Source organism: Moschus berezovskii, chromosome 1 (assembly GCF_049115385.1).
Source record: "Moschus berezovskii isolate FMDL1 chromosome 1, NW_MosBer_1.0, whole genome shotgun sequence".
Classification (NCBI taxonomy): Eukaryota; Metazoa; Chordata; class Mammalia; order Artiodactyla; family Moschidae; genus Moschus; species Moschus berezovskii.
The window spans coordinates 93,974,425-93,989,004 of NC_142460.1; the positions used below are offsets into that span (position 1 = coordinate 93,974,425).

At 31.7% G+C, this 14,580-nt stretch overlaps 1 protein-coding gene and 1 pseudogene across 1 annotated transcript in view; both read left to right on the top strand.

Annotated features, from left to right (window-relative positions):
• Window positions 1-14,580, top strand: part of ACAP2 (ArfGAP with coiled-coil, ankyrin repeat and PH domains 2) — a 169,954-nt gene that overhangs the window by 124,600 nt on the left and 30,774 nt on the right. The window contains exons 10-12 of the mRNA XM_055407433.2: window positions 5,163-5,275; window positions 12,546-12,597; window positions 14,097-14,197. Coding sequence (XP_055263408.1) covers window positions 5,163-5,275; window positions 12,546-12,597; window positions 14,097-14,197 — 266 coding nt within the window. The remainder of the gene's footprint in view (window positions 1-5,162; window positions 5,276-12,545; window positions 12,598-14,096; window positions 14,198-14,580) is intronic.
• On the top strand, window positions 824-967 carry LOC129553884 (U1 spliceosomal RNA; annotated as a pseudogene).

The window sequence follows — 14,580 nt, forward strand, 5'->3', positions numbered from 1 at the left end:
TCGAACCTGCACCTCTTAGGTCTCCTGCATTGGCCAGTGGGTTCATTATCACTCGGGCCACCTGGGAAGCCTTAGTTAGAGTTTAAAATGCTGCTTATAGTTTCAGTTAGGATATCACCAGGGCTTCCCAAGTGGGGCGAGTGGTAAAGAACCCACCTGCCAATGCAGGAGACACAAGAGATGTGGATTTTATCCCTGGGTCAGGAAGATCCCCTGAAGGAGGACACGGCAACCCACTCCAGTATTCTTGCCTGGAGAATTCCATGGGCAGAGGAGTCTGGCAAGCTACAGTCCATAGGGATGCAAAGAGTCATACATGACTGAAGTGACCTAGCCTGCATGCACGCAAGATACCACCAACCCCTGTAAAATGTGTGTGTGTGTATGTCTGTATGGAGGGTAGCAGTGGTTGATAGAGGGTAGGTGGAGGTGGACAGAAGTTGGAGAACACCGAAGCACCAGTGTGTGTGTGTGTATGTTACTAGGGATTTCCAGCTGCAGTCACTCTATGGCAACACTTACCCTCTTAAGTGATGCTGAAGTTTCACTTGGATTTCTTGTTAACTTATCTAAGCCTAGGTAAAGTAGTAATATCTGAAAAATATGTATTTAAAAATGAAGATTAAATAAAAAAGATTTAAGTGTGAAACTAGGTTTTATTTCTGTGTGCTAAAGCTTTGAATATGATATACCTGGAACTCAGTGTAATAGTATTCTATACAGTCATCAGTGTGGTTTTTTTGTGCGTGTGTAGTCATCTGAAAATAAAAGGATAGAACCAGTGGATGAATGTGTGTAAAAAATATGTGAAAAGATGTCTTCTGTACTTACCTGGCAGAGCAATACCACGATTATGAGGGTGGTTTTCCCAAGGGGAGCTTATCCATCCCTCTCCTGCAATTTCCCCAAATGTGGGAAACATGACTGCATAATTTTTGGTAGTGGGGGACTACATCACAACCTCCCTAAAAAGACAAAAAAAAAAAATGATGTCATCTAGTATTGCTTTAAGAAATCTATCCTCTTGGTATTGAGCAGTCAAATGAACTTTTGCTATGGTTTATTTAGAATTTAAAATGCCAGTAAACTAGATCTAATATAGAAGATGTCAGTGAAAAACAAAATGAAAGTGAAATCAGTAATAAAAGTTAAATTTTTTTTGGTAATGGGTTGTTAATACTCAAAGAGAAGCATTTTTAAAAAAGGGGAAGATTTTTTACCAGGTAATGTTTAATTCCTTTCTTATAGTTTTAGTCAGGTAAGACTGCCTCCATGTTTTGTTTTGTTTAAAGTTAGAATCACTTTTGGCTGGATAACTTGTTTTAATGACATTACTATGGAAAGATTTTTAAGAATTGGGACCAGTGATTTTTAATTAAAATGAGAGGTCATGATATTTAGAAGCATGTTTATTTGTTTAAACTGAATTATTTAATGAATATTATGCATCTTTTAATACATTTCCTTATTGTATGTCAGTGTCATACTGAATATCCAAGAGTATAAGTTATTAAATCTGATTAATGAATTAGATTTTAAATAGTGGTCAGTTATTGTTTTCCTTAAAGAGAGTAATGCTGTTTTTGCTTATTATGAATACTTAATCTTTTTTTTTTTTTTGCCCTTAAATGCTGACCCAAGGCTGCATTACAGGTAAAAAAAGGGAAAAGACCTAGTCAAACTAAAAAGCATAGAGAAGTATGTCTAATGTAATTATTTAGATTTTTTGGAATTTGGTCAGTTGAAGAAACAATGGTGCTGTGCACATTCATGTACATGCCTTTTGGATATGTGCACGCGTTTCTGATAGATTTAGACCTAGGAATAAAATTGCTGGGTCATAGCGTGTGTCTATGTGTGTATATATGTTCAGTATTAGTATATAATGCTGTTATTTTTAAAAATGTTATACCATTCCTGGTAAGCAGAACTGTGTTTGAGAGTTCCGTTGCTCCTTGTTACCTCATCATATTGTGAGAGTTTTCAATTTTTTGCCTATTTTGGTGGGTAGAAATGGACATCTTGTGGTTTTAATTTATGCTTTAGTCACTAATGACCTCTGCTGTCTATTGGTCATTTGGATATCCTCTTTGTTAAATGTCTGTTAGTCTTTCTCCCATTTTTCCATCTGGTTGTCTAACTAACTGTTGATCATATCCTCAAATGCTCTAGACATTAGTCCCCCTTCGGGGTATATACGTTTTAAATTTTCACATAGTTTTAAAAATATCTTTTCTGTTTGGTGCCTTTTGTGTCCTTCCCAACCCAAGATCACAACAATTTATTCCTGTAAAATCTTACGTTTGTGTGTGCATGCTAGGTCGCTTCAGTTGTGTCTGACTCTTTGCGACTCTATGGACTGTATCCTGCCAGGCTTCTGTCCATGGGAATCTCCAGGCAAGAATACTGCAGTGGGTTTTCCTGCTCTCTTCCTAGTCCAGGGTTTGAGTCTGCATCTTTGGCAGGAGGATTCTTCTTCCCACTAGCACCACCTGGGAAGCTTTGCTTTTTATATCTAGGCCTTTAATCAGTCTATAATTGTGTGTGTGTGTGTAGTTTGAGATAGAGATCCAGTTTCCTTTTATTTTCACATTGGTAGCTAAATGATCTAGCTACCAATGTGAAATTTGGTTATTAAAAAGTTTGTTTTTCCCCAACTACTCAGTGTTGAACACTCTTTTATATAGGACATTTCCATACATGTGAGGTCTGTTTCAGACTCTCTATTCTGTTTCATTGGTCTTTTTGTCTTAATTACACCAATACCATGCTATCTTAATTATTTTAGCTTTGCAGCATATCTTGATAATCTGATAAAGCAAAGCCTCCTACCTTCCCTTCTTCAAAAGTGAATTGCTAAAGTTCTGTATTTCCATATAAATACAGTGGCTTTTCAGGTTGCATAAAAATAGCTTTGCACTGGATCTGTGAATGAATTTGGGAAAGAATTAATATCTTTCTTTTAAATGTCTTCCAGTTCATGAGCCTTGAATATTTCTCTGTTCATTCATTTTTTTAAATATCCTTCATAAAATTTCATTGTTTTGTTTATCTTTTGGTAGGTGTATTTCTAGATACTTGTATTGGAAATGTTATTGTAAATGTTATCCTTTAAAAATATATTTTCTCACTGTTTACTTTTGTTGTATATTAGAATAAAATTTGATATTTGTGTGTTGATTTTTTAACCAGTAGTAGTATTTTTAAGCTCTCTTTACTACTACTACTAATATACCTCTGAATTCTTTTGGATGTGAAGTGTACAGTCACATCGTCTGCAAATAATCCTTTCCTTTTTGTTTATCTGCTGGCTAGGACTTTCAATGGAGAAGGCAATGGCAAGCCACTCCAGTACTATTGCCTAGAAAATCCCATGGATGGAGGAGCCTGGTAGGCTGCAGTCCGTGGGGTCGCTAAGGGTCGGACACGACTGAGCGACTTCACTTTCACTTTTCACTTTCCACTTTCACACATCGGAGAAGGAAATGGCAACCCACTCCAGTGTTCTTGCCTGGAGAATCCCAGGGACGGGGGAGCCTGGTGGGCTTCCGTCTATGGGGTCACACAGAGTCAGACACGACTGAAGTGACTTAGCAGCAGCAGCAGCAGGACTTTCAAAATAATCTTGAATCAAAGTGCTTATAGTGGTCCTTCTTGTCTTGCTTGCAGTTTCAAAAGGGAAAATTTCATTTGAGTCCCTTCATTGTCTTGACTTATATTCCTTGGGCTCCATACCAAAGCCTCAAGTTCTCCTGATAAGACAAGCTCCTGATGTTACAAAGAAATCTTTGGAATGTTGCCAAACTCGATTATATCTATTGCTGACTTAATTTTGTCAGCATAATTAAATTATAGCTCCAAATAAATTTTAAATGAAGGAATTAAAATTTCCCTGATTTTTTCCCCCAAAGTAAAAGCAGAAAGAAATGTAGCAGTTTATTTACAGATTATTTCATTTGATTATTTTGGATTATCATGTCCTTCATGATTAAGTTTTGAGATATATCAGCAGTGTTTGCATGTAATTCTGAAGTATGCCTAGTTCCTTTTCCCATCATCATGGACTCTCAGATTTAAAAAGCTCTTACGTGATTATCACTCTGCTTCTCCTCCAGTGCAGAACCCCTGCATTCCAGTATTTTTGGCAGATGGTCATCCAAGTCTCTACCAAAATCTTTCTCAAGATGGAGAGTCTACTCCTCTCTAATAGTATAGCATTCTAATTTTGCTTATTGGTCCAGAAGTGATTTTGAAGTTTCAAGACTGATTTTTAGAGTTTTCAGTTTGGAGATCACAATGATTTTTCAGTTTTGTTGAAATTACTTTGGAAATTCACCAGGAAATATTTTAAATATAGAATTTCTGATTTAAAAATTTAGTGGCTCCTTGGAGGAAAATGGAAAGTTTGAATTGCATTGAAGTGAAAACTAAAATGGTTAGATGATTGAAGATGTCTATGAGTGATTTTATAATGATTGTAAAAATGTGAGCTCGGAATGCCTACTTCACACTGTGGTGCTTCTTCTTTGCAAAAATAAACTTTTTGTAATTCTTTTTTTGAACCCCCAAATAGTGGAGTTATTGTTTCTACCAAAAACAGTATAACAATATAAAACTACCATAATAGTAATATATTTAGAAAATAGTGGTAGATTTAACTAATTCATGGGGTCACAAAGAGTCGGACACGACTAAGTGACTGAACTGAACTGAAGTAGAAATACATATATTCCTTTAAAAAATTGTTAGCAGACACATCAATATTGGGATTAAATGAAAACATTTAAAACAACACCCATAGAATATCACGTTGTTCCCCTTGTCTATTTTTATACATATTATTTTGTTGTTTTAATCACAGTGTGTACAATTTATTTATCCAGGTTATATAATTTATAAAATTTTTATATTTGTTTTTCTCTTTTAATGTGTATTCTGTATAGTCGTTTGTATTATTGCATAATAGTCCACTGAATTACGTTTCGTTAATATGTTGAAGCATTCTTCTATTATTGAACATTTAGGTCTCCCCTTATGAGTGTTGTTGATATAACTATCCTAATACAATGCTTTTCTAATGTTTGAGCTGTTTCTCTAGGATAGATTTGTCTAGGGAAATCTGTAAAAACCATACAAACTTTTTAATGTGTTATCTTGTTTAGGATTTCTCCAATGATGATTCTAAGCTAGAATATAACGTAGATGCTGCAAATGGCATTGTTATGGAAGGTTATCTGTTCAAACGTGCCAGCAATGCCTTCAAAACTTGGAACAGGTAATTTATTTCAAACACCAGTCTTGCTCTTTCCATATCCTCAGTTTTCTGACTTTCTCTGTGGTTTAGTGACTCTTTCCTTCATAATTCTCTAAATTTACAGTCCCTAGTAACTTTTCTGAACTATGTGTATTGGAGATAAGTTGCCCCTCTAGGAAAAAGGCCTTTAAGAAGCAAATGAAAAATAACACTAGCAAATCTAAATTCTAAAATTTAAGCAAAGTTTAAATCGGGAAGCAAGAAGAAGTTTTATAATGCTTGGTGTGTAATGACTAGGTTACTACAATGAATAAGTTTTTAAATGTGAACTTCCTCTGATATTTGTTGAAATAGATCTGATTGCCAGTTATATATTGAGTATAATGGATGAATAGGACAAGTGGGCTGTTTTTCCTTTCTTGGGTTCCTCCTTTGTATGTTTGTTTATGTACATATTTACTTAATTTTGGCTTGTGAATCTTTAAGTGAGGTGATGCTGGTTTTTTGATCTTTTCGATAACTTTAACCAGGCTTTTTAGAATATGGGGTGGGTTTTATATGTGAAGTGTACGTGGCAGCTGCTGCTCCGTTTTTGTTCACTTGATGCCTACTGAAAACTTAAATGTTTTTTCTAAACTGATTTTTAAAAATAAATGTTGATCAAGTAAATACCTTTTAAATGAATGCATAAAATATTTTGTTATATTTCTCGTGTATTAATAAAGTGAAATAATTTCAGACATGAAGGCAAAAGGAAAGAGTGATTGTCTTGGGATCATCTTTCTGAATGACAGTGATTAGTCTTTTATTTAAGGATAACTCCTTTGTGGGAAAAAAATAATTATTTTGTAATAGTTGAGAATAGTAGCAGATTCTGGTTAATTGATTTAATTACTATTATATTATTGGTTGAATGTGTATATTTTATTTGCTACTTGAACAGGATGTGAATTCACTTAATGATAGAGAAGATTGTTTTCTTTTTTAAAAAAGTGGACATTAGCAAAATAAATAGAATTTTCTTGGTAAGTTTAATTTGGTATACATTTTTGTTAATTTAACTGGAAACCTTTATCCTTGAATGTTCAAAATATTGAAATGGATTCTTAGAGCATTTATTTTGAGTTCTTGGTGATGAGGTTATATACAAAAAATATTTACTGATATTTTCAAATGTCATCTTAGTATCACTGTATCAATGTTATTTGTATCAACTTAGTGTCAGTGTCATTGAGTATCTTAGCATTTGATAGTCAGATATTTAAATGGGACATGGTGTGTTCTTTACCTGAGAATGAATATAAACGGGAAAGAATGGTGATTGTATTTGATATTAAGTTTCTTTGAATAATGTAGAACTTTAAAAATGATAAATGAATATAGGAAGATCTACTCAGATGGCCTGGTTAAGAAAGAAGATTTTAACTGTTGTAAAGTAAACATGTAAAATTGAAATTTTGTTTTCTAAACTGTAAAAATTAAGCCAATAATCTTTTAAGCCTTTCCTGACAAATTTCCCTGGCCAGAGTAGGAAATTAATATAAGAAATAGTGTGATTGTCAAATTTTTTTAATAAAGAGTTTTTAACCGGTACAATTTCATAAGGTAATGTTAGAATTGAATTTTAACCTTCAGATTTCAAAACAACCTTCTTAAAATTTAACACAGTGAAAATACAAGAAATCCATAAAAACCATACCATTATGTTAAGAAGAAATGAAATGAACTTCCATGGAATACTCTTAATCAGAAATGCTCACAGACTTCAAAATGAAGCACAATAAGTGTTAGTGGAAAATTACATTCCCATTTAGGACAACAGAAGAAAATCAGTTGATTCAAGCATGGATCTTTTTGTTCTTATATGTTTCATGAATTTTATTAATTGGCATAGACATTAAATCGTAACTAAAATCAAGTCGAGGATAGCTGTTAAAGTCTCAATTGCAGATATGTTACCTACCATTTGCCAAGTAAGAATGATAGTAACTTTGAAAATGAGGCTACCTTTAAAAGGAGATGCCATTTCTATATGGTAGGATAACAGTTATTGATTAAAATCATAGATTGTAGTTAACACCCTGATATTTAGTAAAGAAAATGGAAGTGCAGGGACAGGTTTGCTCATTCAAGGTCATATACTTGGTTTGTGGCAAAATTGAGGCTCAAAACCTGGCGTTTTAGGAAACTTGATATGAAAATTCCAAACAATCTGTATTTTGATAAGATACAGCTTTGGTAAAAACAACAACAACAAAAATAGTTTAAAAACTATTTTTAAAAACTTTCCTAATGCATTTCTTTATTAGGAATAAATTATGGATAGCAAATTATTCTTTTTCATATACCTTTAAAGAATATTTTGATGAAAACACTAATTTAAAAGCAGACTTGTAAAGAATAGAGCATATAAACATGTAAAACTCTTTTCAAAGACAGAAGTCAAAAACCTTTTAACAAAAGTCTTAAGTATTTTATAGGTTATAGGTCAATAACTATAAAAGGGAGAAGTCTCTTAAATGTTACTTAGAATTCTCTTCCGCTATTCAATTTAAAAAATTTGGAATGTATCTAATTTTTTTTTGATATGAGGTTACCAAAAATCTAGTCTCAGGAAATATTTGCAAATATTTTCCTTTTACCTATGTATGATCTCAGACTCTTTCCTGCTTATCTACTTCTCTGTCCAGCTTAATTTAATATATTTTATTAGCCTCTGAATAAAAGACTGTGTATTTGTGATATTTGTGCCTTAACTACAAAAATCCAGGAGTTCAACTGTTCAAGCATACAGATTTTTTTCTGCCCACTTTTTTTTTTTTTTAAAGATTGTTTGTGGTTTAGTTTAGGAAGCATACTTGCATACTTTCTTGTAGTCACTCTGAGAGGTTTCAGTCATATTATGATGACAAATTTGCTATTGTCTATAGCTTTATGGAATAGAAGCACACATATTTCAGAGTCAACTTTTAAAAAAGAGCTTCCTGAGAGAAATGTGAATTTGACTAGGAATTTCCAGTTAGTTTTAAAACCTGATGCTGTATTTCATAAATTCTAAGTATATTTTGAAAGCATCATTCTATAATCTGAAATTTAACCAAAGAGATGGTATTTTTATGTGGTATGATTGAAATGGTATAAGAATTGAAATGTGTTATGTCTTATGTGAATTGTTGAACCTGTTTCTGGTTGGTTTCAGATTTCTAGTTTGTAGTGTCTCTTTAAGATTTTTAAATGTCTGTAATATATATTTTTTGAAGATGTGATATCTACAAAATAGTTTTTCCAGGCCATCTTCTCAGTGTGGCAACTTCATTTCAAGCTCAAGTCAGAGCTAGATGTGTTACTAATACCTATATTTCTCTTTTGCTTTTCATGATAAATTTAGAAAGTATGAACGAACAATATAGAAATAATTAAATATTAGCATTATTTAGTAATGAACTGTTAAAACTAATAAGGAAGTGGAATAATTAACAAACACTATGCTCAGTCTTTGTTAAACTGGAAAATGTAGCTAAAAGCATAAAATGCATTATACAGTATCTTAAAGCAAAGTATTATGTTTCTAGTACAGATACAAATAAGAAGTGTATACATAGATTACAGATAAACTCTACTTGTGTGTGGCCTTGGAGCATCTGCTATCATTTGATGAAAAGAGGGTGAGCTGGTGGGAGGAGCTTTTCCTTTTGAAATGTTCTCATTTGTTTCAGGTTTCTGTAGACATAGCTGTAGTGATTGTTTCCTTTAATTTTTTAAGATGAGGAAAGGTACTATTTATATTTTAGAACTACAACCATAGAGGTAGATAACTCCCAATAATAGTAGAGTGTGAATATTCTCAAGAATAGTAAGTGTACAGAATTTTCTCTGCCATAATGCTTTGAAGAATATTTTGAATATTTATAAAATATTAGCTTTTCAGATTCCTAAGAGTTGGAATTAGTTGTATAAATGCGTATATATATATTATCAGCAAAATGCAACAGATATTTTTGATTCTTTTGTTAGGTTATGAGCTTAAGCTGGTTCCTTTAATTCTTGCTTTATTTTCATATCATGCTAGTCCTTTGCTTATTTTGCACATTTGCGTTTTCATTCTTTTACCACCTTTCCCTTATGTTTTAATCCTGCCCCATTTTTTCACATGACAGGAAAAAGCCCGATCATATCAGGTACCAAATGGCTTCCTTCCCCTCACCCCTGCCTTACTCCAACTTCCTCTTTGGCACGAGAAAGCTCGTAATTAACCTGCATTTCAGTTGGATTACTTGCAATGGATATAAAGTCTCTTTATGTTTTAAACTGGGAAGAAAATGTAAACATCTTATTTGAGGATCAGAATTATACCTTTTCATTGCTTATATCCTCAATTTGTTTTAATCTGGAAAGGAACATTTGATGTGTAAATAGTTGTCCAAAGAAGACATAGCTTCAGTAATACAAGTACTACGAGTGTGTCTATATGTGTGTATGTGTACAAACATGCACATGTATATATACACACACATATATGTAGGTATGTATTTTTTAGGGGAAATAAGCTAGTAAATGCTTTTTAAATTTTTGAAATAGTAATTAGGTATTAGTCTCTTTGGTAATCACCTTATTAATTATGTTTAAAGGAAACACTGCCAATTCCTAGCTATTTTGTTTTACCACTTTGGTCTTTCTCCTTGTGAAAACTAAATTGAACTTTAAGTAAAGGAACATATATATGTTCAAGCTTTTAATTTTATTAAATGCTCACTATTTGGCACCTGTATGAATCTGCACATGAACCCATCATTTGTATGATTTTAGTGATAAAGCTTCTACTTATAAAAATAAATAGCGATAAACATTTAAATGTTTTGCTTTTACCCATGTTCTTGATTTCAAGTAGGTCCTGGAACTAGTGTTCAAAAATTGTAAAAGATACTTGATTTATTTTTTAGTGCATTCCCCCCCCAATTTTGTCATATAGAAGCTCTCATTGATATTTAAAAACTAATATTTGTTTATGAATGTAAAATTTTGGTCTAAAATTTTTATTTTATTGAGTTGTCTCAATTTGAGATAGATATAAAGTGGTGTCTTAGTTTTCTTAAAACCAAAGAAATTTCACTTTTGAATACTTATGTTTTGGCTTTTTGGTCAGTTTATGAATCTTGTAGAATATAATATAGTTGTCAACCTAATGCTTTCCAACATTTGTCCTTTTTATTATTTAATTACCTTTTAAAGTATCTTCAAATTGCAGGTGGCATGAGCTTGAAATATTAAATATTTTCCATATCCTGTAGATTGTGAATATTTTTCCTTTTATTGGAGGTTTTAATAATAACTAGGATTATTCTATAGGAGCAAAGATTATATTTTATTTTGCTTAGCTGATTAAAGTCTTGATCAATATAAATGAGTATAGTTAGCTCTTTTTTTTTTTTTTAATGGTTGAGGAGGGGAGATAGTATCATAAGACATACTGAGTTTGGCAATTAAAACTTTTTTCTACCCAGGATAGTTGTGATTTTTTTCACTTAGGAAATGTCAAATTAAGATGAATTCATAGTGTCTTGAATTTACAATATAAACAAAAATAGATGATGTGAGAAAGTTCCTCATAAGCAGATAAATGGCAAGGGAACTAAGTTTCAGAAATATAAATGATCTATAAAGTTAATAATCAAACAGAATATAACAAAAACCCATAAGTTTTTATCTAGTATTTTGTTTTTATGTTTAGAGGCTATTATTCTAAGATTCAGCAGGTCAAAAGAAATTTACTTTCTGATGACCTCAGAAGCATGAAAAGTTTGCCTGGATGCCTTTCCATTGTTCAGTGAAATTCTTTGTAGTTTTTCATCAAATTATATAGTATTACTATATATAAAACTTAAGAATTTTTATTAATATAGTTTACTTCAAATGAGTTTTTAAATAATACTTTAATCAATATCAGAGATTGTTTCCATTGCATGTCATCCCATGTGGCAGGGCTGCACCATTTTGTTTGTTTGGAGGTATTTCCTTTAACATTTCTAACCAACCATGTGTCCCAGAACAAAGAGACCCAGAAGTTCTTCCTTTTCTAGCCCATCTCTTGATGATTTGCGTTTAGAGGCAACCTACTTGGTTTTTATCTAGATGCTTGTTTAACAGATCTGTATTTTAATGGTAAAGGTGAATGCCTTTTTAAATAGCAAGAAAACCTAACAATCTGTCTAGCTTAAAAATAGAAAAGCATCTAATCATTTTCTCAGCCTTGGAGAATTAACTTAAATTTTTTGAAGTAGAAGTTCTGAACATGTCTAAATACCATTCTTAGTGCTTTGTATTAGTATCAATGAAAAGGTAGAATCTCTATCTGCTAATAGATTAATAACTAATGTTTACAATAGAAATCATCTCACATGTAACTAATTTTAAAATAATGACTCAAATATTGTTTTACCTTTCATGCTTGATGAGAATTTTTGCTTCCTTTTATGAATGGCTTTTGGCTGTGGTTTTTTTTTTTTTTGTAAGTCTTAAGGTCTTTTATTGTTTTAATAAATTAGAATTAGTAAATATGCCGTACACAGGTTAGTTTTTTCTTCTAAAGAAGATTGCCAGTAAAATGCCAATTAATTTACAGTAATGAGCAGAACAATATTAATAATGGGGTGACTCATTTTTAGTAATAACTTTGATTTTTCTGCTAAGAAGTATTCTACATGAAAGTAAGGCCAAGTGAATTGGCGACAGTCTCCTATTTGATATCATTTCTAAAAGGATGATATAATTTTCTGTTTTGCTTTACAGATCAAATGCTTGTTGAATTGGGTGCAGAAAGGTTGAAAACAAAGCACCATTTGTTTCAGTCTTTTATTGTATACAAATGAATAGTCTTATTTATAATATAAATTTATTTCTACTTTATAACACAAGCAAATTATTTTGGGGGAAAGCTTTAGTTAGTTTTGGGGAAGCTCAAAAAGCTAAATTTTTATTTTTTTAAAAAATTATTATTTGGTAATGGCACGAAGTATAACAACTTTTGTTAGGGTATAAATTTCTGACATAAAAATGAATAAAAAATATGGTAGTTTTATTTTCTTATTCTGTGGTTTTAAAATTGCCTGAAATTTTTAATTTCAGTAGTTATCTCATTGACATCAGTTTATATAAAGCAAAACAAAACAGTGCTCTTCTAAAAATTCAATTACTATAAGCTGATTTTCTAATACTTTCTCAAATATTTTGTTTCTAACAACAACTGAAATAAATTATGTTTGTGAAAATGTAATCTATTTTATTATTTGTTTAGACGCTGGTTTTCAATACAGAATAATCAGTTGGTTTACCAGAAAAAGTTTAAGGTAGGTGTTTTGTTAAGTAATTAAGTGAAAACCCATTGAATCCTCCACTTCAGTTTTTATCTGTTCCTCTTGGTATAGCATTGAAGTTCATAAATATGTATGTGTGCAAAATTATCATTTGTTTTATGTTTGGATATGTATAAAAGGACTCAGGAGTGGAAAGTATCAACATTCCTAAATTCTTAATTCCTATCTTTGAGATGGATTGTTCTGTGTCTCAGGATTACTATTTTTATTTCTTCACATGTTTCTTTGTCTGTTGGTGAGACAGGAATTCCCTAATACTGTTTTGGTGCTAAAGGAAAGGTTGTGTTTAAGAAATATCACCTTAGGGCCAAACTTGAGTCTGAGTGAACTCCGGGAGTTGGTGATGGACAGGGAGGCCTGGCGTGCTGTGATTCATGGGGTCGCGGAGAGTCGGACACGACTGAGCGACTGAACTGAACTGAACTGAACAATTACATTAAAATATAAGCTTGAATTAATTTAAATAGAAACTTCTAAATTTGTTAATATTGTTGTTACGTATTTGTTTTCTTGAGCCTGATTTTAAGAGTGAGATATTTTCATTTAATGGAAAGGCATAATGAGATTATATGTGACTTGATAATGTTAAAGATAATTCGAGAAAAGAACTTAGTTAATTGCTGATTTGATTTTTACCTAATTAACCTTTATGAATAATATGTTCAACTGTAAATTTCAAATACCCAACTGCTTTCCTCTTGAGATGACACAATGTGAAATTTTACTTGCTAGGTTCTATGGTAGCAGGTTTATTCCATACAAATTCTTTTAACTATTCAGTACATGTTTTTTCCTACCCTGATAAGCTTGGTTTTGAGTTTCTATTTTTATTTACTAAAAAGTGATTTAAAAAATTCTCATTTTTTTTTTTTTTTTAGGTAATTAATTTATTTTTTATTGGAGGCAAATTATTTTACAATATTATATTGGTTGGTTTTGCCATACATTGATATGAATTTGCCCCGGGTTTACATAAGTTCCCCCTCCTGAACCGCCCTCCCACCTCTTAGATATTTTAAGAAGCATGTATAAGGTTTTTATTTTTCTTTGAGTTATTAAAACTAGACTCATGAAAGTCTTCTTTTTTGGAGGAGAGTGGCTTTTATTATATGTGAGGGGATCAGGAGAAAAATCGATTTGAAAGAAAACGGAAGAAAATTAATAGGAAGCTAACATTTATTGAGCACCTGCTAATTAACTGTGAAGCGTTTGACTAAGTTTATATGAACTATTTCATTTAATTCTATACAGCAATTTTATGAGGCAGATAAAATTAACAGGACATAATTACCTTTATATGGAATTAGTTATATCTATATAGATAACTCCTATTTCTGATCTAAAATAAGATCAAATATAAACCTTTAAAATTAGACCATTTATTCCAAGTACTGTTTTTCAGAATGTTTTTATAGGTAGTGATATTTAAAGCCTAGGTTGATAAATACGGGAGTCTTATTTCCTTGTTGTAGGATAATCCCACTGTGGTGGTGGAGGATCTCAGGCTCTGCACAGTGAAACATTGTGAGGACATAGAGCGACGATTCTGCTTTGAGGTAGTCTCTCCAACAAAGTAAGTGGTTCTAAAGAATTTGAGAGTTGTTTTTGTGTTTCTATAGCTTGTCTTAAAGAACTTTTCAGAATACAGAAAGATTTGTTACAGTTGTGACTATAAGAGCTAAAGAGGAAAAAAGTGTTCCCAAATTAAATTTGAATTATGAATGATTACACACATATTAATGACTACAAGTCAGATATTTATGTAAATTTTATGCAGTATCATAGTCCTTAGATTGTGATGATTACTATGGCTATATGGAAACATTTTAACTGTCATGGTAATGAGCTAAAGTCATATATCAGAAAAATTTCTTTGGTAACTTATTATTTCATATGTCTACCTGATGAAAAATATTAATGTTATCTTATGTGGCAAATTTAAAGTTTTTTTTTTAA